General features: G+C 52.7%; 1 protein-coding gene across 1 annotated transcript; it reads left to right on the top strand.

Annotated features, from left to right (window-relative positions):
- The first annotated feature begins 4,239 nt into the window (after positions 1 to 4,239).
- Positions 4,240 to 23,813, top strand: IPO13 (importin 13). The gene is made up of 20 exons (XM_004371830.1): positions 4,240 to 5,112; positions 6,886 to 7,622; positions 12,329 to 12,469; positions 12,581 to 12,722; positions 12,827 to 12,993; positions 13,199 to 13,319; positions 13,406 to 13,553; positions 13,980 to 14,161; positions 14,246 to 14,272; positions 14,463 to 14,597; positions 14,762 to 14,905; positions 16,248 to 16,328; positions 16,879 to 17,016; positions 17,198 to 17,294; positions 20,167 to 20,219; positions 22,368 to 22,434; positions 22,526 to 22,584; positions 22,728 to 22,817; positions 23,108 to 23,289; positions 23,386 to 23,813. The coding sequence occupies exons 1-20, from the start codon at positions 5,029 to 5,031 to the stop codon at positions 23,480 to 23,482; spliced, it is 2,892 nt and encodes a 963-aa protein (XP_004371887.1). The 5' UTR covers positions 4,240 to 5,028; the 3' UTR covers positions 23,483 to 23,813.
- The last annotated feature ends 286 nt before the right edge of the window (positions 23,814 to 24,099 follow it).

The raw sequence follows: 24,099 nt of genomic DNA, 5'->3' as shown, positions 1-24,099 counted from the left end.
CTACAGACTGGGAAAAAAATTTTGACTACAACAAAGCCGAGCAGTGTTTAATCTCTAAAATCTACAAGATAGTGCAAAACCTCAACAACAAAAAGACAAATAACCCAATTAAAAAATGGGCATAGGATATGAACAGGCACTTTGCCAAAGAAGATATTCAGGCAGCTAACAGACACACAAGGAAATGCTCAAGATTATTAGCCATTAGAGAAATGCAGATCAAAACTACAATGAGATACCATCTCACCCCAACAAGGCTAGCATTAATCCAAAAAACATAAAATAATAAATGTTGGCAAGGTTGTGAAGAGACTGGAACACTTATACACTGTTGGTGGGCATGTAAAATGGTACAACCACTTTGGAAATCAATGTGGCGCTTCCTTAAAAAGCTAGAAATAGAAGTAGCATATGATCCAGCAATCCCACTCCTTGGAATATATCCTAGAGAAATAAGAGCCATCACACGAATAGATATATGCACACCCATGTTCTTTGCAGCACTGTTCACAATAGCAAAGAGATGGAAGCAACCTAGGTGCCCATCAATGGATAAACAAATTATAGTATACTCACACAATGGCATACTATGCAACGATAACAACAATGAATCCGTGAAACGTGACATGGAGGAATCTGGAAGGCATGATGCTCAGTGAATTTAGTCAGTCGCAAAAGGACAAATATTGTATGAGACCACTATTATAAGAACTCAAGAAAAGGTTTAAACACAGAAGAAAACAATCTTTGATGATTACGAGGGTGGGAAGGGAGGGAGAGGGGGATTCACTAACTAGATAGTAGACAAGAATTATCTTAGGTGAAGGGAAGGACGGCACACACTACAGGGGAAGTCAGCATAACTGGACTAAACCAAAGCTAAGAAGTTTCCTGAATACAACACTTCGAGGGACAGAGTAGCAGGAGTGGGGGTCTACGGACCATGGTTTCGGGGACATCTAGGTCAATCGGCATAACAAAATTTATTAAGAAAATGTTCTGCATCCCCCTTTGGTGAGTGGCGTCTGAGGTCTTAAAAGTTTGCAAGCAGCCATCTAAGATGCATCAATTGGTCCCACCCCACCTGGAGTAAAGGAGAATGAAGAACACCAAAGACACAGGAAAATATTAGCCCAAGAGACAGAAAGGGCCACATAAGCCAGAGACTCCATTAGCCTGAGACCAGAAGAACTAGATGGTGCCCGGCTACCACCAATGACTGCCCTGACAGGGAACACAACAGATAGTCCCTGATGGAGCAGGAGAAAAGTGGGGTACAGAACTCAAATTCTAGTAAAAAGACCAGACTTAATGGTTTGACTGAAACTGGAGGGACCCCAGAAGACATGGCCCCCGGAATCTTTGTTGGCCCAGAGCTGAAACCATTCCCAAGGCCAACTCTTCAGACAAGGATTAGACTGGACTATGGGACATAAAGTGATACTCGTGAGGAGTGTGCTTCTTAGCTCAAGTAGATAACGAGAGACTAAATGGGCAGCTCCTGTCCGGAGGCGAGATGAGAAGGCAGAAAGGGTAAGGAGCTGGTTGAATGGACATGGCGAATCTGGGGTGGAAAGGAGGAGTGTGCCGTCACAGTACAGGGAGAGCAACTAGGGTCACATAACAATGTGTATATAAATTTTTGTATGGGAAACTGACTTGAATTGTAAATTTTCACTTAAAGCACAATAAAAATAAATAAATAAAAAGAAAAGGAATAAATGAAGGCAAAATAAAGTTTTTTCTTATTCTTTAAAAAAAAAGAAAAGAAAAATGAGTCTCAGAAGAAGCCAAGGAGTCATGGCTAGAAAGGGGCAGAGCCAGGTGTTTCATCCAGGACTAAATGCAGAATCTGTACTCTTAAACTCCCATGTTGAAAGGTAGCCATCCCCTCCCCCAACTTCCATCAGTGAAGCAGCACCAGAGCCGGAGCATTTTACACCCTCCCCAACCCAGGTACAGGCCTGGAATCAGCTGCTTTATTTTGGCGTCCTGTTTCCTCCTGAGGATCCCAGGTGGTGTAGTAGTTAAGAGCTTGGCTGCTAACCAAAAGATCAATGGTGCAGTTCTACTCTGTCCTATAGGGTTGCTAAGAGGCAGAATTGACTCAACAGCAATGGGTTTGGTTTCCTCCTACCAAAGGTCCCCTGCCTCTACTGTTTCCTTCTTCAATTCGCCCTCCATACTGCAGACAGATTTTTCTAAAATGCAAATCCAATCATCACTGCCCACTTTAACCCATCTTAGTTTCCTACTGCACTTAGGTTAAAGACTCCTACAAAAGTCTCTTGCTCCCAACTTGTCTTTCCAACCTCATGTTATCCCTACCCCTTTCCTTACCCCACATATACCCTGAAGCTGAACACAAATTACTAGCCGTTCTTCAAATATTTTCTTGATAAAGGTTTGTTGAATGACTAGCTTCTCCCTGGACTTGGCTCACCAGCTTATGGAGAGCCCCTCCTGCCCAGACACTCTATTCAAGCTCAGATCAAGTTTCTCCTCTTCAGGAAGCCTTCATCGAGGTTCTCAGGCCTTAGTGGGTGTTGCCAATGCAACAGGATCATCCCTAAGTCATTCCTCCCTTTTAGGGAGGGCCATTTGAATGCAAGTACAGAGGTCCTTTCCCTTTTTTTTTTTTTCCTTTTTCCTGCTGGGGTAGCTGGCAGGAGTTAACAAAGAAACAAACTGGAGTGGTGAGAGGCAGCGTCACAGGGACTGCTGGACTGGCCTGGGGCAGACCAGATCTGTGCTCCCATTCTGCCACCTAGCTATGTGTCTGGGGACAAGATATGCTTTTAAAAAAAGCTGCCATGGAGTCGATTCTGACTCACGGAGCCTCCATGTGCTGCAGAATAGTGTTTCCAATGGCTGTAATTTTTTGGAAGTAGATCACCTGGCCTTTCTTCTGAGGCACTTGGGTGGATTCAAACCACCAACCTTTCCGTTCACCTAATCGTCTGGGCCACCCAGGAATCCCAAGATATACTTAACCTTCCCCAGATTTTCTCGTCTGAAAATGGTGAATGAAAACACCCACCTTAGAGCTGTTCAGAGAAGTGGACCTAAGGTATGCAAAGTACTGTTCCTAGTAAAGGTGAGCTATTCTTATTCTAATTACTCATAAAGAGAAGTTGTTTCCAAGTTGTTGTTGTTGTAATGTGCCATCTCCAACTCATAGCGACCCTACATACAACAGAACCAAACGATGCCCAGTCTGCACCATCCTCACAATCGTTGCTGTTTGAGCCCATTTTTGCAGCTATAGTGTCAATCTATCTCCTAGAGGGTCTTCCTCTTTTTGCTGACCCTCTACTTTACCAAGCATGATGCCCTTCTCCAGGGATTGGTCCCTCCAGATAACATGTCCAAAGTATGAGACAAGTCTCACCATCATCGCTACCTAAGGAACATTCTGGCTGCTCTTCTTCCAAGACAGATTTATTCGTTCAATCAGACAATGTACCACTGCTATACATAAAGTTTTCACTGGGCAATTTTTTTTAGAATTAGATCGCCAGGCCCTTCTTCCTAGTCTGTCTTAGTCTGGAAGCTCCGCTGAAATCTGCCCACCACAGGTGACCCTGCTGGTATTTGAAATACCGGTGACATAGCTTCCAGCATCACAGCAACACGCAAACCATCACAGTATGACAAACTGACAGACCGGTGGGGTGTTTCCAAGAATCCAACGGAATTCTCCGAGCACTGTCCATGGTATGTAGATTTCTGCTTGCTCTCTGGGTGGTCATGCGAGCCATCCTTTTTTATTCCTAACGCGCGCCAAGTCCCCTCACTTCCCTGGGTGGTGCTGACGCCTTCCTCCCATACGGCCCCTTTCGTTGGCCCAAGCATGTGCCCACAGCGGAGCAACCGGAGGGAACTGGGCTCCCCGATCCTCCAGCCCGGGCCACCTCCTACACCCACCGGCCCCCAGAGTCACCTCCTCCTCGGGAATCTGCTCCGCAGCGCCCCCAACTGTCTGTCCGGAAGTGCTGGTAGTCAGTGGTAAGCCTGCGGCAGGCTGGGACTCCGCGGATCTCCGCCCACGTGTTCCTGCCCTCAGCCGCCAGGCACCGCCCTCTGGCTAGGCGCAACACGGACTACACTTCCCAGAGTGCACAGCGGCGGGGCCTTGGCTCGGCGGGGGCCTCGGGCGCCGCGCCGCTCCGTCGCCTGCTAGGGGTCGCGCGGGCTGGCGAGAGGACAGGGCCAGGGACCCGGAATGACTTTCCATGCAGTTCCGCTGGACCGTGCCGGGCTGTGCCGGGTCGGGCCCGGCCAGGACAGGCGGAGGGGCCTGAGTTGGCCGTGCTGGGGACAGGCGCTCGAGGCAGCCTGCGCTTGCCAAGGTCCCCGCCCCGTCCCGGCTGGACCAGCTCGCCTGTCAGTCACTGGGGCGGAGGCAGCGGCGGTAGCGGGGCCGGAGCTGGGTGGTGAGCAGATCGTGGGCCAGGCCGAGCGGAGGGGACCTGCCACAGACCCTCAACTCCACGGACTCTTCATCCCAAGCTCTCGAAGTTGCACCCCTGCGCTTCCTTGGACTCCTCCGTAACCCGCGAAAGGCTCTCTCCCCCATGACCCTCCACCCCCGTGACCTCCTCGTAGGACCCGAGAGCACTCCCTGATGAGGGTGTTGTAGGTACAGGTCATCGACCCTGTGATCCGTCACGGGCCAGGGGCTCGGTTTCCCTCACAGACCTCCCCCATGACTCCCTCTCACAGATTCTGAGGACAGAGCCGTGACCTACCATTAGGACCCCAGCCTAATAGCTTCTCTCAGACGGCTTCCTCCTCCTTGGAGTCCCCCTCAGTGGGTCTCCTCCTATAAGCACCCCCTTTGATCTCTGGCAAGTACCCTACCCCCAACCGAGGTGGGGAGGCCTCGGCAGCCATGCCCGCCTTGGGCCCCCCGTCACTCCACCACTCCGTGGGTACCCAAGCTGGGGTCTAGCAGGGGGTCAGCAGCCAAGGGGCTGGGGCAGGAGAAAGGTCAGGGTCTACCTCCCTGCTGGGGAGGGAGCAAATATGGAGCGGCGGGAGGAGCAGCCAGGGGCTGCAGGGGCTGGAGCAGCATCAGCCTTGGACTTCACTGTGGAGAACGTGGAGAAGGTATGAGGGTCCTGGGGTGGGTACTCCAGTGACAGAGCAGAAGTTCTGGGAACTGACGCTAAGGCTAGAGCCTAGGCCTGGGCTGGATGCCCGCTGGGATGGTGCCCCCAGAGCACCTGGCTTTTGCTGTCTGTCTTGGCAGGCCGGACAGCAGTTTTTCAGTGTCCTAATGGACTATTTTTGTCCTTCCTTAGACATAGGTCCCCTGTGGACAGATACTCTAGGGTCTTGGATGGTCCCTCAGGGAGCTGATGGCTTAGACCTCCAGGCAGACTGGCCATGCTCCAGCTCCATGGGAACTGCATGAGCAGTGCAGAACCAGCAGACCTGCAGCTCAGTTCCCGGGAACCATACCGACACTAGACTGTCCTGGACCCTGATTTTGTTGCACTTGGGGCTCAGAAAATAATCTGGGACTAAAACAATCCGGGTTATGTTTTTGCTCTTCCTTGGGAAAGAGTGCTTCATTTATTTGATGGAGCCCAGAACAGTCCTGGGCAGGTGGGAGTGGGGCTGTCCTCTTTATTGTGTGCTGTGTCCAAGGGGCCTGACCCTGCTGGCAGCCTCAAAGGACTCTTTCCTACTCACCTCCCCACTAGCCCCTTGCCATGGTCCTCCCAGGCTGCCCCACTGCCCAGTCCACCTTTTTTTTGGTTGCTTCTCTGGTTCTTTTCTGGGTTCTGGCACCAGGGGCCTGGAATGCAGGAATGCATGCCCCCTGGGATGAATGGGGAAGTGCCTGGGGCCACCTTGCTGGGAAGCAGAGGATGGATGCAGATTTTCAGTCCTTATTCTTGAACCCTGCTTGCCATGACAAACTGTGAGAATGCATCCCTTCTGCTTCTGTTCTCTGCCTGCCTCAGCATCCTGAGGGACCAAACAAGGAACGGTGGTCATAACTGACTGGCAGGGGTATAGGGAGGGCTAAGCCTACTTGGATGGAGCCTTCTCAGGGGTCAGCGTCTTGGCCTCACCCTCCCACCCCGTAGGGCTGGGCATTGCTGGCACGGTGGCGCAGTGTTCCATGTGCTACCAGGGAGATAAGCCATTGTTTTCTTACTGCGTGAAGTCCCAGTGGAAGTGGGGCCCTGGGGATTCTGCTAGCTGAGAGCTAAAGGCTAGACATTTTCCAGGGCTGCAGCTGTGGCCAAGCCTTCTCTGGACTGACTTGTTGGACCCTCACATGTGCTCTCTGAGGGGTGTTCTCACTCTCTCCTCCACTATGTCTCCGCTTCAGGGCTGCCTGGCAAAGTCTAAGTCCTGCTCAGATTTCGTACTGGCTTTGGTGCCAACATTTGGAATGACTTAGGGATGATCCTGGGAGAGCTGAAGGAAGCTGTTGGAGCTGATGGGAGCAGCTGTGCCTGGGAGGGTTGGAGCCCCTGAGGCTACTCCATGCTTTTCTCAGACTTGGCTTTTTCCCCACAGAGCCATTTGTTCCACCTGGACCTTGCCCTTTAACTCAAGTGCCTCCCCTTTAGGGATCTTAGCCTCTCAGCCTTTTTTTTTTCCTGCTTTCCTGGGTTCCCTCTTTGAACCCACACGTTTCATTTTAAGAAGAGAGTATGGTACAGCATGGGCAAGGTTCAGGCTCTCAAGATATCAGCAGGACCCTGGGCCCAGAAAACACTGCAGAGGCCTGGGCTCTCCCTCCTGCCCAGCCCCCCAGTCAGGGAGGGGGGCAGTCTTGCAGGACCAGATCATGCCCTCTGTTCTGGGCTCTGGCAGGATCCAGAGTGGCCAGCACCTGCTCAGTCCTGTGCTGTCCTGCAGGCGCTGCACCAGCTCTACTATGACCCCAACATTGAGAACAAGAACCTGGCTCAGAAGTGGCTGATGCAGGCCCAGGTCTCCCCACAGGCCTGGCACTTCAGCTGGCAACTGCTACAGCCCGACAAGGTGCCTGAGATCCAGTACTTTGGGGCCAGTGCCCTGCACATCAAAATCTCTCGCTACTGGAGTGACATCCCCACTGACCAGTATGAAAGCCTAAAGGCACAGCTCTTCACCCAGATCACCCGCTTTGCCAGTGGCTCCAAGATAGTGCTGACTCGGCTCTGCGTGGCACTGGCCTCACTGGCTCTCAGCATGATGCCTGACGCTTGGCCATGTGCTGTGGCAGATATGGTACGGCTCTTCCAGGCTGAGGACTCACCGGTGGATGGCCAGGGCCGCTGCCTGGCCCTGCTAGAGCTGCTGACAGTGCTGCCCGAGGAGTTCCAGACCAGTCGCCTGCCCCAATACCGCAAAGGGCTGGTGCGGGCCAGCCTGGCGGTGGAGTGTGGGGCTGTCTTTCCGTTGCTGGAGCAGCTGTTACAGCAACCCAGCTCACCCAGCTGTGTGCGTCAGAAGGTGCTCAAGTGCTTCTCCAGCTGGGTGCAGCTGGAGGTGCCGCTGCAGGACTGTGAGGCGCTCATTCAGGCTGCCTTTGCTGCCCTGCAGGACTCAGAGCTCTTCGACAGCAGTGTGGAGGCCATTGTCAATGCCATCTCACAGCCTGATGCCCAGAGGTGAGCTCTTCCCCACCTGCCCAGAGAGGGACAGCCGGCTTGGCCAGCTACACAGCTGTCCTTCCATCTGTTCAATAAATGCTAATTGAGTGCCTACTGCATGCCTGGTCCTACACTGGAGATACAGCAAGGAACCAAACGAGACATGGTCCCTGTCTCATGGTTCAGAGAGGGACACAGACATTAAACAACTAATCATTCAATGAATTATTCAATTAAAATATTTGTCTCTTTCTTCCCTTTTTCTCAACCAGTCAGTCACTAAGTCCTGGCAGTTCTGTCTCTAGGCTATATCGTAAAGCTATTTTTTTTCCATTGCCACTGCGGCCACCTAGTCCAAGCTGTCATCATCTCTCTCCCCAGATTACTGCAGAGCTTTCTCACCAGTCCCCTGGTTTTCACTCTAAGGCTCTTCATTGCCCACCCAGCAGCCACAGTGATCTTTTGAAAACGAAGATCTAACCTTTCCTTTCTGCCCAGAATCCTTCAGTGGTTTCTCACTGCTCTTAGGATAAAGTTCAGGATCCTTAATGTGACTGACAAAGGTGCTGCACAGACTAGCACTGCCAGGTTCATCTCATGCCTTGCTCCTTGCTCTCACACTCTCACATGGCCTTTTCAGTTCCCTGAGTGTCCCATGCTCCTTCCCGCGTCTGAGCCATCATATGTACTTGACACATCACTTCTGCCTGGAGCACTCCCCTCCTCCTGACCTCACTCTTCAGAGCTCAGCATAACCTTCACTTTCTTGGGGATGTCCTTAATGATTTTCAAGACTAAGTTCAGTTCTCTTTATTATACTATCCCAGAGCTCCCAGTATTTTTCCTTCTTATACATCATTATAAATTAATGTATGTCTTCCCATTAGTTTCTCAGCTGTGTGAGGACAGGGACTGTGTCATTTTATTTTGTCACCATTGTGCCTGGCACGTGGAGGCACTCATTATTTTTTGAATGGGTGAAAAGCAGAAGTTGCCTAAGTGACAGAGGTGTGAGTGAGAAGGGGTGTTCCAGGTTTCAGGGAGCACAGCAGGTGGGCAGGTCTGTGGTGGGCAGCACGATGATACACTGAAGGGCCTAAAAAAAGCAAACGTAGTGACGTGTGTGTTCAGTAAGTGTTGAGCAGCTGCTATGTGTCAGGCCCTGTGCTGAGCATGGGAGCACACAGGTGAATGGAACTGCCTTCTGCGCCTCGGGAGCTCAAAGCCCAGAAGTCAGTGTGATGAATGCTTTGATGAAGCCCAGAGGAGACACTGAACCCATCTGGGGGTTGTGAAAGGCTTCCCAGACGAGGTGACAACTGAGCTGTGCTTTGACGGCTGTGTAAGAGTTAGCCAGATGGAGGTGATGGTTATGGGGAGGACATTCCAGATAGATGAAAGAGCCTGAGCAGTGGCTGGTGGAGAGAGCCTGGTGAGTCTGGTGATCTACAAATCGCCACACCTGTGGGTGTGATGCGACAGCAGGGTTTAAAGGCCAGAGTGACAGGAGATCAGGGCCCAAATCATTTGGGACCTGGTAGGCCAAGCCAGAGATTCTGGTCTTCATCCTGAGGATGATGTGAAGATATTGAAGGATTTTAAGCAGAGAAAATGGCATAATGAAATTTTGGGCATAAGTTCAGGAAGAGGAGTAGAAAGGGCAAGCCTGAAGGCCTGATGCCGACATTTCAGAGAAAAGGCTTTGGGAGCCCTTGGCAGAGTTGGAGGGGGAAAACCAAGGAAAAAGACCGCAGGAGGGAGTGGTTAATGGCTCAAGCCTTGGCATTAGTCATGTCTGAGTTTGAATCCCAGATGGTCCACTTACTCGGTCTGAGGCCTTGGGTAAGCCATTTCTAAGCCTTAGTCTCCTCATCTATAAATCTCAGGTTGATATATCAGTCTCACAGAGTTTTTGAGGGGGTTAAATAAGATAATGTACATAAGGCCTGGCTGTGGTACTCAATAAATAATATTTTGGTATGAAAATTAAATAAGAGAATGTCTGTGAAGGGTTTTGCATAGTTCTTGGCACACAGGAAGCATTCCATCTGCGGCAGTTGCTAGTATGTGGTATCATTATTGCCGCGGTAGTTAGTATGATTCCTTTCCCCTGGTTTCCCAGCTTGAGGTAGACACCAATTCCCAGGTTAAGGCCTCTCTTGCCAGCCTGAAGTTAGAGTGCTGGCTGGGCTCGGACAGGTTGGTGGCCAAGGGGAAGTGGCCAGGGCTACAGGGGTGGTGGGTGATGTGGGATGTCCTTGGATAGATCCAGGTTTACCTGCCCAGCCGGTCTCTCTGGGGCTTTGGCAGGTAATTGATGCCCCTTCTCCCCTGAACGAATGAGCGAGCAAAGAGCCAGTGAGGGAACCCACAGCCTCCTGGGCGCCCATTGGCTGCAGCCCCCTTGGTTGCTTAGCAACTCTCCCCATTTTCTCAGCTCTGCTCCTGGAGCTCTAATTGCAGGTCTAGGCTGAGCTCAGTGTGAGCGGCAGCCAAGGAGTTCCAGCAACCCTGCCCACGACTGACTGACTGACCAACAGGAGCCAGGCCTCTTGAACTCAGTCCTAGCCATGGCCCTAAAGACATCTTTGCTGTCTCCCTCCCCCAAACCTGGATACCTTTGGGGCCTAAGGCTTGTCCTGCCAATCACAGGCCCCAGGCACAGGTGCCCAGATGGTGGGAAATCCATGCAGGAGCTTCCCCCAAGGGTAGGCTGCACTCAGCCGAGAGTCAGAGCTGCAGGAAGTAACTCTGTCCTGGGCCTTGCTCTGTCCAGTCTAATTTCCTTACTTTGGCTTCAGAAAGTCACCTTCAGTGACTCTGACCCCCAGGGTATCTAGGCACTGTCTTCGAAACTGGGTGTCAGGACTAAGTCCACCATTTTTCCCCTATTGCTGCTGCTTGTCAGGCTCTCCATTTTTTTTTTTCCCTGAAATGTTTTTAATCCCGGAAAAACTTTTTAATGGGGACTGGAGGAGAGAAGGTGAATTAGACAGGCTGCTGGAGTCTCCCAGAGTTGGGACTGGGGATATGGGCTGAGATCTGCATAGATCCTTTGGGGACGTTCAGTCTGGGTTCTGGAAGAGAAGCAGGTCCATAGCAAGCAGGCTGAGGGGCTGTCTCAACCAGGAATCAGCCTCCAGTTTGCTGTGTGACCTTGAGTTATACTCTGAGCCCTTCTGAGCTGGTTGTCCTTAATTTACCCTATTAGGAGGTGCAGGTGAGACAAATTTAGAACCTTAATTGAGTACCTACTGTCTGCATGAACTTTGGCAGGTGTGAGGGAGCCTTGGCACACAGTGGAAATGCAGTGGGGGTTGGGGCACTACCTCCTGCCGCCGTCTCTGTTGCTAGGGAGTGCACAGGCCATGGCCTTGGGCCTGCGCCTACCCTTTGTGCCAGAATCTGGCATGAAGGTGCCCATTGTCTGGTGGTACAGCCCGTGTCAGGGTCATAGGACTGAAGCTTTCTCAGCTGTCTCCAGACGGCGCCCTCTGGGGCTGTCTCTGGGGCGGGGGGATCCTGGTATGGATGACTTGTCACATCAGAATGGGGGTGTGGAGAAGGAGGCAACATCCCTGGGCTGGTTGCCTCTTCCTGTTCTTCTCATCCTCCCCCTGAGGTTAGGAGGCTCTTTGCCTAGCAACCTGCTTTGGGCAAATCCAAGTCCAGATAGAACTCCTTCTGGACCCTCGGACCCCCGCTCCCTTCATAGAGTGCTATGGTGGCAACATTGTGATTGGCGGCAGATTCATGCTGAGAGTCTGTTCCTCTGCCTGGTCTGGCCTTCCCAGAGCAGACTGCTGGAGGGGTGCAACAGATGGAGGGAGTCTTCTCTCAGTCTCCTTTGTAGGCTCTACTTTCTCTGCTTCTTCTTTAGGGATCACTGTGCTTCAGGGCTCGGATCTAGACTCTCTTCTCCCATTCAATACTTTCTCCCGGGGCAGTTCTTATCTACTCCCATAGCTTCAATTACCAGCTGTTCTCTGATGACTCCCAAATCTATGTTTCTTGCTCTAACCTCTGCTGAGCTTCAGGTTTTTTATATCCAACTCTTTCTGGATGCATCCACCTGCATATCCCACCCAGGTGCCTCTGAGTCAACTGCCTAATACTGAAGTTACCACCTTCCTTCCTCCCTTAAAGGTGTTACTGTTCCCCTCCACCCACCCCTCAGATCTCAGTAAATAGCTCAGCCAGTAACCTGAGAGCCTTCCTTGACTCTTCCCCATCTTGGTATCCAGTCAATCGTCAAAATCGTCAAGTCCTATCCGTTTTGCCTCCTAGCTCAGAGTTCATCATCTGCGTCTCTCCCTTCCTATTGCCGCCAGACTACACAGGAGTTAGGATTTGGTGGTGGTGGGAGGCAGTGGAGTGGATGATGAGAACTGAGGCTCTCAGAGTTGTTGCTGCCTTCAAACTCTTCTTTAACTGCTGTCTGTCAGGGCTCCTGAGCTTGTGGTAACTCTTCAGTCTCCCACTCGTGCCCCATCTCCCCTGACACTGACCTTCTCATACCTCCTTCTGAGAGTTCTCCTGACGTAAGGTTCTTCCCAGCACGGGCAGCATCAAAGCTGCCATGAAGGTGCTGACCTCCTTTTTCCTTAGGATTTGATGTGGGGAGGGTGGCTTTGATGTAAGGCAGGGAGGCTGTGCCTTTTTCTCAAAGCTGGTGGGGAATGGGGCAGGCAGCTCTCATGGGCCTCCTTACCTCATGCCTCCAGGTACGTGAACACACTCCTGAAACTCATCCCGCTGGTGCTGGGACTGCAGGAACAACTGCGACAGGCCGTGCAAAATGGGGACATGGAGACCTCCCATGGCATCTGTCGCATTGCTGTGGCCCTGGGCGAGAACCACTCCCGGTGAAGAGTGGGGCCAACTGGGGTGGGATAGCAGGACCCTCTAAGAGGCAGGGTTGTGGGTCTGTTTGCAGGAGGTGGAATGATCTTACTGTGTACCTCTCCTCCCCGCAGGGCCTTGCTGGACCAAGTGGAGCACTGGCAGAGCTTCCTGGCCCTTGTCAACATGATCATGTTCTGCACAGGCATCCCTGGCCACTATCCTGTCAATGAGACTACCAGCTCCTTGACTCTCACTTTCTGGTACACGCTGCAGGTGTGTCTTTGTGACCAGACGACTGGGCTGTGGTGGAATAAGGCAGATCATGGGCTTCTATGGCTGCTGGCAAGGAGGCTGATTCTCTCCCCTGGTTCCCTCAGGATGACATCCTGTCCTTTGAGGCAGAGAAGCAGGCCGTGTACCAGCAGGTATACCGGCCGGTCTACTTCCAGCTGGTGGATGTGCTTCTGCACAAAGCCCAGTTCCCTTCTGATGAGGAGTATGGATTCTGGTCCTCAGATGAGAAGGAGCAGTTCCGAATTTACAGGTGATGGTAGCAGGCTGACCCTAGCTCTAAATAGAATCCTGAAATAATGAAGGCAGTGAGGGGAGGGGCTCAAAGCTGGGTTTCCTGAATCTGGGAGCTCCTTTCTCTATTCTCCAGGCATTTTTCAGGGGCTGTGAGGGTACTGGGGTGGGCTTCCGGGCTTAGGGGCAAGATCCAGGTAGTAAGGCCTTCATCTGCTTCTCAGGGTGGACATCTCAGACACGCTCATGTATGTCTATGAGATGCTGGGGGCTGAGCTGCTCAGCAACCTCTATGACAAACTGGGCCGTCTGCTCACCAGTTCAGAGGAACCCTACTCCTGGCAGGTACTTCCCAAGCCTGATTCCCTCAGCCCTCCCAGACCTGTCACACCTTCCTCCTCAGCCAAGCCAGTGGCACGTTCTTTCCCCAGCACACAGAGGCCCTGCTGTACGGCTTTCAGTCCATCGCGGAGACCATCGATGTCAATTATTCTGATGTGGTGCCTGGGCTCATTGGCCTTATTCCACGGATCAGTATCAGCAATGTGCAGCTGGCAGATACTGTCATGTTCACCATAGGTGAGACCTAACACACACCCATAACCACATACCCAGAGCCATAAGCACCCATCCCCCGCCCAGCCAGCCTGCTTGGTCCCATCAACATGGGAGAGACACACATGCCCACATACACAATCAGTGCTGCAGCTAGCTGACTCTGTTTTGGCACAGCTGGGGTCCTTCCTACAGTGTACTGAGCTGCATTTCAGTGAGGCTAGTTCACGGTGGGTCAGAGGTACTGGGCCCATTTGAGTGACCCCTTCCTGCTTCTGAGCTTGAGGCTCATGTTTGAGCAGGTAAATGCATATTTGCTCATTCAGTCCAGGGGTGCCTGCTCTGTGCTGGGGCTGCAGCTTGACCCCACCAGACTCTGCCTGCCTTGTAGGGATATAGTTTGAAGCCAGCTTGTCTCAGAAATCTTCCCGCCTCCCTTCTTTGCCCCAGGAGCTCTGTCTGAGTGGCTGGCTGACCACCCTGTCATGATCAACAGTGTTCTGCCCCTCGTACTGCATGCCCTAGGCAATCCTGAGCTTTCTGTCTCCTCTGTGTCCACCCTCAAGAAGATCTGCCGAGAGTGCAAGTATGACCTGCCGCCCTATGCTGCCAACATTGTGGCCGTCTCCCAGGTATGTGGGCTGGGCCGTGGGTGGTGCTGGGCCTCAGGACACACTGCACTGTGCTGATACCATGTTTCCTCTTTTTATCTCCAGGATGTGCTGATGAAACAGATCCACAAGGTGCGGCTCAGAAGTTTCTAGGGGTCTCCTTGGGGATTTTATGGGAATCTACTTATCCCAGAAGCCTTATCTTCTGCCTTCTCCTACCCCTTATCCCTTCTCTGTTCTTGGCACCTTCCCCAAGAGGCTTATTCTCCAACCCTCAACCAGATCTGGCCCAGGGACTGACCCTTCATGTTCTGCCCCACAGACGAGCCAGTGCATGTGGCTGATGCAGGCGCTGGGCTTCCTGCTGTCAGCCCTGCAGGTGGAGGAGATCCTTAAGAATTTGCACTCACTCATCTCACCCTACATCCAGCAGTTGGAGAAGCTGGCAGAGGAGATAGTGAGTGAGCTCTGGGGGCCAAGGAGCAGGGCTGGGACTTAAGCCTCTGCTGTCTTGTGGGCTGTGGCTGCTAAGGGGTGGGGCTGGAGCTAGCGGTCAGGGCTGGGGCCAGAGGGCCAAGCTGGGACTGAGAGATCTAGAGCTTGGCTCACTTCTCCCCATAGCCCAATCCCTCCAACAAGCTGGCCATTGTCCACATCTTGGGGCTTCTCTCCAACCTCTTCACCACGCTGGATGTCAGTCACCATGAGGATGAGCACGAAGGCCCTGAGCTCCGGAAGCTGCCGGTGCCGCAGGGACCAAACCCCGTGGGTGATGTTGTCCCTGCCGTTGTTCCCCCAACTCTGTGGGAATGTCATTGTCACTCCCCAACTCTGTGGGTTATGTTGTCATTGTTCCCCTGGCCTCATGGGAGGTGATGTCATTTGGTCCTCTGACCCTGTGAATGACCTTATCGTTGCCCCCAGCTCTACAGTAGTGATGTCATTGTCTTACCTAACCCTGTGGGTAATGTTGTCTTTGTCCCCAGCCCAGTGGGGGTGATGTCCTTGTGGTTCCTCAGCCCCATGGGGGATGCTGACATTATCTTTCAGTCCTGCAAGTGATGTTATAATGGGCCCCTGTTCAGTCCCCAGTGCTGTGGGGTATTCTACTTCAGCACTCACTGTCCCCTGAGGGTGCGGAGGATGCTTACATGCTCAGCACACAATAGTTCTTGCCTTTGGGTTGCTCCCAGTCTAGAGGAAATACACGTAAAAGGTTGTTGCAAAGCAGTGTGATAAACACTGTGATAAAACTTGGGACAACGGGGTTGGGAGGACTACTTACAAGCTGTTTGATTTGGATCAAACCTCACCTTCCCATTTGAAACTATGGACATGGGAATAGCTGGCTTGCTTATTTCATAGAATTGTGCTGGATATCAAATGTGGTCTTAAGAGAAGGAACATTCTATACTATAATGTTCTGTACAAATGTGAGGGTGTACTTTTGTCATTGTTCCCATGGCCCCCTCCAGCATTTCTCCTGGAGAAAAGGAAGTCACAGGCATCCTGGTCCCTCTGCCCAACTCCTCATCCCAGTTTCAGTTACTCTTTTGGCTCCAGACCAAGCCTGGGCCACTGTCCTCCCACAGAGCCCCTTCTCATCCTATCATCCTGTCTTCCCTCACCTGCCAGGGCCTCTCAGTCTGCCCTCTGCTCCTCCATAACCTCCCAGTATCTGCACATCCCGTGGGGCTCCTTACCACAAGCCTATCTGGGGTGAGACAGCAGCTTCACTTCCTCCAGTACTCACCCAGAGGCTTTTGGCACTAAAAGGGCTTTACTAAGTATAAATGGATAGGAACTAACTTAAAAGAAAAAAGTTATAAAGTTTTAATAATCTCATGAAGTACTCAGTATCCCTGCTTTGCAGTTTGTAGTTTCCTCTGAGATGATCCCTAGAATTCAGGATGGCCTCCGCTCTCGTTCATGGGGCACTCGGCCAACTACTCCTTCCCTTAGGGGGTACCATCTCCTCTGCACTGAGTCCTCAATGTGCAGTCTGGGGTAATAGGTTTGAACTCCTGGCCAACCCACTCCTACCCAGTCCTTCCCAGGTGAGTGACAGTGGTGGGGGGGGGCACCTTACTTCTCCCTGTGTCTTCAGGTGGTGGTGGTACTGCAGCAGGTCTTCCAGCTCATCCAGAAGGTGCTGAGCAAGTGGCTGAATGATGCTCAGGTGGTGGAGGTGAGCCCCGACCCTCGCTGTCTGCCCCCATGGTGACTCTGCTCAGCGGTGGAGCAGGAGGTGGTGTTGCTACCCCACTTCAGCTTGCGATGATCTGGAGGAAATAGGGGAGGTTACTCCTGCCCCAGAGATACAAGGAATCTTTGGAGAGACATTCAGAACTCCCCCCAAATCACAAGAAGTGCTAGACCAAAGGGCCACGATGTTGGGGCGGAGTGATGGTCAGGGTTCAGTTTAGCATCAGAGACCTGCCTTTTCAGGCCATCCTGAATTCAGATTTTTGTTGCTATTGCTGCCCCCTGAGAGGAGATGGTGGAGATGTAAGTAGCAAGAGTTAAGTTACTAAGGTATGTGCCATGCCCCTCTGAGAAGGGCGTTTTTATCTGTACCTTTCAGTGTGAGGATCAGACTTGCTCACCTTCCTTGTTTTGCTGGGCCAGGCAAGGGTTATATGTAAGGACCCCTTTGTAGGCCTCCTATATGCAGGGCCTAAGCCCTGTTCCAGATCCTTGTGACCTGCTGACCAGGGCCCCTTTGCTTTCTTCCCAAGGCGGTGTGCGCCATCTTTGAGAAGTCTGTCAAGACGCTGCTGGATGACTTTGCCCCCATGGTGCCGCAACTCTGTGAGATGCTGGGTCGGATGTACAGCACCATCCCCCAGGCCTCTGCTCTTGACCTCACTCGACAGGTGGGCCTTCTGGTTGGGGCAGCCAGTGTTCTGGATTTCATCCTGGTCAGAGATCTGCTTGCTTCCCCAGGGGTGGGGTGGGTGGCTGCCCTGGCTGGGGTGCCCACCTGCATTCTAGGGATGCTGACCTGTCCTGGTGAGGCTGGGCCTCAGCTGACCAGCATTCCCTGCTTTGTTGTAGCTGGTCCACATCTTTGCTCATGAGCCTGCCCACTTTCCACCAATCGAGGCCCTCTTCCTGCTCGTCACCTCTGTCACACTGACTCTGTTCCAGCAAGGTAGGTCCTGACCAGGGTCTCTGCTGCTGCCGTGACTGCCACTGCCTCTGCTTCCCCGACTGGGGAGCCACAGCTGCCCACTATTCTCTGTCCCCTGAGTCGCACATGGGACTTGATGGGAAACTTATAGGATCAAGCACAGCACAACTGTCACCTTATAAATAGTTGACACCTTAGACTGAAGTGGACAAGAGGGTGTATGATGTCTTCTACTTGCCTGCTGGGCTCAGGGCCAGTCTGGATGTGGGGAAGGGGTGGGGGCAGAGGCTCTGAGGCACTTGGGGGGCTAGGCTGGCTCATTCTCATTGGGATATAATGAAACGGGGAAAGAGCATGGGCTTTGGAGTCACATAGACCTAGATTCTAATTTCATCACCACCAACTAGTTGTGTGACCTTGGGTAAATCACTTACCTTAGCCGAGCCTTTGTTTCCACATCTGTGAATTGGAATCTTGATAGGATTATTACAGCTATTCAAGCAGCATCTTTTGGGCACCTGGCTTGGGGTTTTGCATGCAAAATACTCCCAGTGCTGGTTCCTTTCCCTGCATTGAGGCTCTTTCCTTTTTTAAGCCAAAAGCCAAGTACTTTGGGCTGTAGTCCCAGCCCCCCTTCACTGTGCCCCCTCCACCTGAGAGAGTTGGGAGCAGAAGACTCCAGTCTTCCCGTGCTGCCTAACCCAGGCCCCTAACATGCAGAAGAAACAGTGCTGCTCAGCCAGCCTCATGAGTCTTGCCTGGATTCGTGGTCCCGGGTGTGAGGCTCGCCAGAGGTCTCAGCTGGAGTCCAAAGGGTCCTCTGCTCATATCCTCCCTGCCTGATCCTCCAATCCTGGCCTCTGCTTCTGTGGGCCATGGGTAGGACCAAGACTGGGGAGAGACGTGAGCCATAAACCTGAGTGGTGATCCTCAACCCCACCTCTGCTGACCCCTCTTATCTAGTCAGGGACAAGTCCCGTTGATCCTGGCTCCTGATTAGCCCTCAATCTGCCCAATTGTGTCCACCCTCCATGGCCACTACCTCAGTGTAGAGTCTCACCTGGATCACCTTCTAACTGGTTTCCTTGACAGCTGCCCTTCTCTCCAGTCCATTCTGCACAGTGCAGCCATAATGTTCCTTACAAAAACATAAATCTGAGCATTTTCCCTCCCTGACATAAACCCTTTCATTGCACCCCACTGCCCTCAGGTTAATGTCCTACTCCCATCCACATGATGTAGCTCCTGCATCTCTCTCAATATCCTCTCCTGCCATTGTTTAGGCACACTGCCTTTTTTCCTTACTGTGTTCCATTTGAGCCTTGTGCCTTGCATGTGTTGGTCCTCTGACTGCAGTGCTCTGTGCCCTTTATAGGGCAGAATTGCATGCTTCTAACTCAGTGCTGAAACTGCCTTGTGCACATATTGCTAGTACAGTGCCAATCACACGTCTATCTCTCTCCCTAGACTCAGCTTCAAAGGGCAGGGCTGGGTCTCTTTGCATCCCCAGTGCCCAGAATGAGGCCAGCATAGAGCATACACCATTGGATAAAGGAGGGTGAGGGCTCCCTGCCCTTGGAACCTTTCTTCTCACTGTCTGACTCACCTTCTGCACATTGCACCTCCTGTTCAGCAGTGGGACCCAGGCATGGGGCACACTGGGCCACACTTTCCAGAACTTGAGTAACTCAGAATTCATTCAGATGTGAAAGGGATGGACTTTATCAGTGGTGCCTTGTAACAGCCTAGAGAAGGAAACAGAGCAGAGGTTATAATCTCCCTTACCTATGGGGAAACTGAGCATTTGTGGCTCACGCAAGATCACACAGCTACTTAGTGGTGCCGTAGGCAGATGTTCATGCAGCTTATCCTTCTGAGAGTGGAGCAGCCCAACCAGGAGCTCCAGGCGCATGCCTTGTTCTTTTCATAGGAGCCATCAGAACTGGAAGCACAGTAGTATCCAACATCATATTTGTTGGGCTTGTTGGTTGTCTTGCCGAACAGGATGGCCCCCTTACTTGTTACGCTGGCCCAGTCTTGGCCATCCCTTCCTTGGACTCTGCCCTCCCACTAGACCATGGGGTAACACGCTGACTGGTTTTCCCCTCTCTTGGCGAGGCCTCTCCATGTCCAGATGGTGGGAGCTGGTCCTCAGCCCTGAGCTTGGCTCTCTGTTGAGCCCGTATCTGTGTGGAGGGGGCTTTGCCAGGGTGGGGCTGTCACTGTTGGCCTCATGATACAGCTAATTAGAGGGTTTCTTCCCCTAAGCCCTGCCGGTGGCTTGCACAGCCAGCCCCACAGCACACTGCCCTACTCAGGAAGGAGTCCTCTGGTGTAACAGGGCCCAGTCGATTTCCTTAACCAGGCCAAGACCCCTGAGGCCATTGAAGTGAGGGTGCACCTGTTCAGTTCTTGCTGTTCTGGCCTTTCTAGGGCCTCACCCAGCCCTCAAGAGGAGGTACCAACTGTCCTCCTGCCAGCCCCACCCTTCTCCTCGATGGTTGGTGATTGGAGGTCTGTGCTTGGGAGCAGTGTAGGGGCCAGCCTGCCAGAGGCCGCAACAAGAGTTTGGGGGCCGTTTCTTCAGCTACATGGAGTCCAGCGTTGTTTGAGCACCGAGGGAACACTTAGGGGGACTGGCCTGAGGAGTGGGGAGTAGGTGGATGGCCCCTTGGGAGGGAGCTGGGGCAGGCCTGTCCTTCACTTTGCCGTCTCTTTCTGTTGGGCTTCTCCCAGTTCATGGTTTTTGTATGTTTTGTTTCTTTATCTTGCTTCCTGCTGCTCATGTGCCCCCACGCTGTCTCCTTGCAGGCTCTCAGTCCCACATAACTATATGAGGTTGAGTTGCTGTTTGTATAATTTTTTCTTAAGTTCCATCTTTATTATATTTTAGGGCCCAGGGATCATCCTGATATTGTTGATTCATTTATGCAACTCCTGGCACAGGTGTGTTTTAGTTTTATTCATTCACGTTCTGTTCTCTCTCTTTCTCTTTCTCTTATGTTGGAATTCAATTTAAGCCTATTTTTAGCTTTCTGTTGACAAATTTTTTTTTCTGTTCAGTTGAATAGAGTTTCTTCATCTGTTTCCGTGGAAGTTGACAACCCAACATCCTCCTTTAGTGCCCCTTTGCCTCAACTAGCTCAGTCTTCTACAAGGACCAAGGAGAGGCTGAACCCTGAGGGAGGGAGCTGGGCTGGCCTGGGGGAGGAGGGGTGGTGACTGTGCCCAAAAGCTCCTGAGTGGCTGGGCTGCCCAGGAAGTTCCGGGGTAGAGCTGGAGTTGAAGGGCCTGGGGTTCATTGTCCCCGTGCTCCTGCCGGGAACTGCCTGCCTCAGTGCCCCCAGCCTACTCCTGAGAGGTGGGCTGGGAGGAGCTCCGAAGAGAGGGGCTGAAGATGAATGTGCTGCAGTGGAGCCCAGAGTTGGGCTGCTAGAGAGGTTGTGCTGCTGCTGGGAGGTGGGGAGCACGTTCCATTTGAGACCATGTTAGGATGCGTTTGTGTTTGGTGTGTGCTCAAGAGTGTTGGCCCTTATTTTGTATGTTTTGAGTCTGGATTGGAATGGCAACAGAAATCACCTAACTAATGTTAAGTAGTGTGTGTATTGTGTTTGATGTTGCGGTAAGTGTGTGGTTGAAGTGCGGGCATGTGCATTGATGTGTGTTGTTGATGCATGTTAGGCATTGATGGATTTGAGGTACTGATGTGTTGAGCTGTGGGAGTGTGTATTATGGTGTCGGTATGTCTGTATTAGGGTATGTGTGTTTGGGAAAAGATATGTGTTGGGCTGTGGGAGTGTGGAAGGAGCAGTGGGGGAGGGGTTGTGTGTGGAAGGGCTCCTGTGGGTTTGAGTATATGATGTTTCTTTGCTTAATCATTCCACAAATGTTTACTGAGTGTAATACATGCTTGGTACTCTGCTAGGTGCCGAGGATATAATGGTGAGCAAAAGCAGGCACAGTACTTGCTGTCTTGGAATTTACAGTCTTTGCAGGGGTGGTAGGAGTGAGGAGTAGGGAGTGTGTTTTGGGGCCTGGATGGAGGTGAGGGTGTTAAGTGTATTTGTGGATGGGTGTGTAGGGAGAGTGTAGATATGCTGGAGAATGGTAGGTAAATTGAGGCTATGGGCACGTGGACATGGGTTGGGTGTTTGGGTGTGTGAATACGTAGTGAGGGTGTGATGCGAATGTGGGGAGAGTGTGTGTGTAAGGGGTGTGACAGGGTGAGTGTTTAAAGTGAGGGTATATGTGGGGATGTTTGCACATGAGTGAACATGGGGGTGGAAGGTATGTGAGGGGTTGGAGGTTAGGGGTCTGTGTGCTACGCATTGGGGGGTTGCTGGGGAAGGGCAGTGTTTGAGGAATGCTGGAGCTCTGCATAGTGTCTCCTGTGATCCGAGGATGTGCCAGTCCTGTCCTGGTACCACTTGGGGTGGACCATCTGCTCCCTTTACTCTATCCGTTCTCCCCACACATGGCAGCCCTGGCTCTTGGGGTCAATCTGGCTGAGAAGGACCTGGACAAAGGGTGTCCTGGGTAAAAGGTGGGGCTGTGGCTCCAGGGCTCCTACCCTCCTTTCCCTCTTCCTGAGCAGGAGCTGGAGGGTGCCTGAGGAATGCAGATGGGACATGGGAGGGGGGCTGTTGGACTGGGGGATCCATGTCCAGCTGCCATCTCTTGTCTGCTGTCCCTTTAACAAGCCCATGGGGCCTCACCTACCTTTGTGAGTCAAGGTGAAGTCCCTGCTGGCTACCAGGAACCTGTAGGAGGTCTGGCCCTGCTGGAGGGGCAGGCGGGAGCTGTTTGCTGAGGGAGTGACTTGGGACCTAAGATTTCTGCATTGTGCTCCCCCCAACTTCTCTCACATACACCTGTGCATTCATGTACACGAACATGTACACAGCATCACTTGGGCTGCTCGTCTCCTGACCTACTGGACTCTGGGGTGGTCTGGGTCCCCCAGAGATGGCTAGGTGGCTGGTTTGGCAGCCTCTAACCTGTCATGCACAGAGTTGGGGGCTGGGGTGGCAGGTGAGTGGGGGGATGGCCCTTGGAGCTGGCTGGGGCTGGGCTTACCAGCTCCACCTCCTGCAGGCTCTGAAGCGGAAGCCAGATTTGTTCCTGTGTGAACGATTGGATGTCAAAGCTGTATTCCAGTGTGGTAAGTGGGGCAGGTGGACATGTGGGCCTGGGCCTCCCCAACACCCCTGGATCCTCTAGCCCCATCTGATCTGCTTCCATCTCTCCCACAGCTGTGCTGGCCCTCAAGTTCCCCGAGGCGCCTACTGTCAAGGCCTCCTGTGGCTTCTTTGTGAGTCCTGTGCTAACCCCTGCTACCCCATACCCATCCCTCCCTACGCAGGACTCCAGAGGGTAGGGGCGTGGTATGCAGGTCTTGTCCTCGGGGAGAGGTGGGAAGGAGCTGGGGCTGATGGGCCTCTCCATCCTCTGCAGACAGAGCTGCTGCCTCGGTGTGGGGAAGTCGAACCTGTGGGAAAGGTGGTGCAGGAGGATGGCCGTATGCTGCTCGTAGCAGTGCTGGAGGTGAGATGGAGCGGGAGGGGTGAGATGGGGCTGGGGTGGCCGCTGAGTCAGCTGGCTTTCTGGGAAACGCACGCCTTTGACACCCTAGGCCCTCTGATCCTGTGTTTGTTCCTCAATTAAATGGCTGAGTTATTTGGGTTGCTGTGAGGATCAGCTGGATCTCAAAAAGCAGCACTCGCTTGTCATATCCAGTTTGGCTGGGGAACTGTTCAGGAGGGCGTGGGGGTGGCCTGGCACCCTTACTGCAGAAGGGAGGGGCCCTAGTGGTGCTGAGAGCCCCTCTCCCTCAGGCCATTGGGGGCCAGGCCTCCCGCAGCCTCATGGACTGCTTTGCCGACATCCTGTTCGCCCTGAACAAACACTGCTTCAGCCTCCTGAGCATGTGGATTAAGGAGGCACTGCAGCCACCTGGTTTTCCCTCTGCCCGCCTTAGCCCTGAACAGAAGGACACCTTCAGCCAGCAGATCCTTCGGTGAGCACAACTGGGGTGGGCCTGGGCTCAGGGTAGGAAGGAGGAAGAGCCGGAGGTAGTGAATGGTGCTAACCTGCTCTCCCTTCCCTCCTTCAGTGAGCGAGTGAACAAGAGGCGGGTGAAGGAGATGGTGAAGGAGTTCACACTGCTGTGCCGCGGGCTACATGGCACAGACTACACAGCTGACTACTGAGGGGCATGCCCCGCCCACCTACCCCTCCTTGCCCGTCTCTATCCCCAAAGAGTAAAGCTGGTTCCTCACTGCTGCCTCTGCTTCCTTTCTGCTGCCACCAGTACCTGACTGGTGACCCTAGAAGGCCTAGGGGGAAGGATAGGAGGAGGCTTGGACTCAGGCCTTGGTAGGGAGGGTGAGGATACTGTCTGGCTTCTAGGGTAGAAGAGGCACTGCTGTAGCCAAGCTGCCTAGGCTGGAACTGGTCAGAATACTACCGTTGCCCTGGAGGTGTGGTAGGGGCTGCAGTAAGATCAGCAACCTTCCCCCATTAAATTAGTACCAAACTGCAGGCATGCATACATTCATTAATCAACAGTGCTGAATACTAGGCCCCTAGCTCTGTCCTGCCTTGTTCTGCTCTGAACAAAGGCTGATCTAGCCCATAGCTACTATGCTAAGCTGGGAGAATGAGACTCATGAGGAAAGGCTTCACAGAGGAAGTTTCATTTCTGATGGGAATTGGAGGTTTTTTAAGTAGAGGCAAAGGCCTTTACCAACACCTGGACTGGAAGTAGGGTGGAGCTGGGCCAGCTAGGAGGGGAGAAAAGGAGCACGGCTTTGAGTTACAGGAGAGG

The sequence above is a fragment of the Trichechus manatus genome, unplaced genomic scaffold (genome assembly GCF_000243295.1).
Source record: "Trichechus manatus latirostris isolate Lorelei unplaced genomic scaffold, TriManLat1.0 scaffold00015, whole genome shotgun sequence".
Classification (NCBI taxonomy): Eukaryota; Metazoa; Chordata; class Mammalia; order Sirenia; family Trichechidae; genus Trichechus; species Trichechus manatus.
Note: the sequence above shows the minus strand (reverse complement) of the source record. Positions and strands in the feature narration are given on the sequence as shown.

What these genes read in the sequence shown, in the direction of transcription:
- IPO13 (XM_004371830.1), top strand. Translation starts at nt 5,029, where the DNA reads ATGGAGCGGCGGGAGGAGCAGCCAGGGGCTGCAGGGGCTGGAGCAGCA. An exon ending in AGAAGCTGGCAGAGGAGATA is followed by an intron (nt 14,598 to 14,761) that starts GTGAGTGAGCTC and finishes TTCTCCCCATAG; the next exon opens with CCCAATCCCTCCAACAAGCT. An exon ending in CTCTTGACCTCACTCGACAG is followed by an intron (nt 17,017 to 17,197) that starts GTGGGCCTTCTG and finishes GCTTTGTTGTAG; the next exon opens with CTGGTCCACATCTTTGCTCA.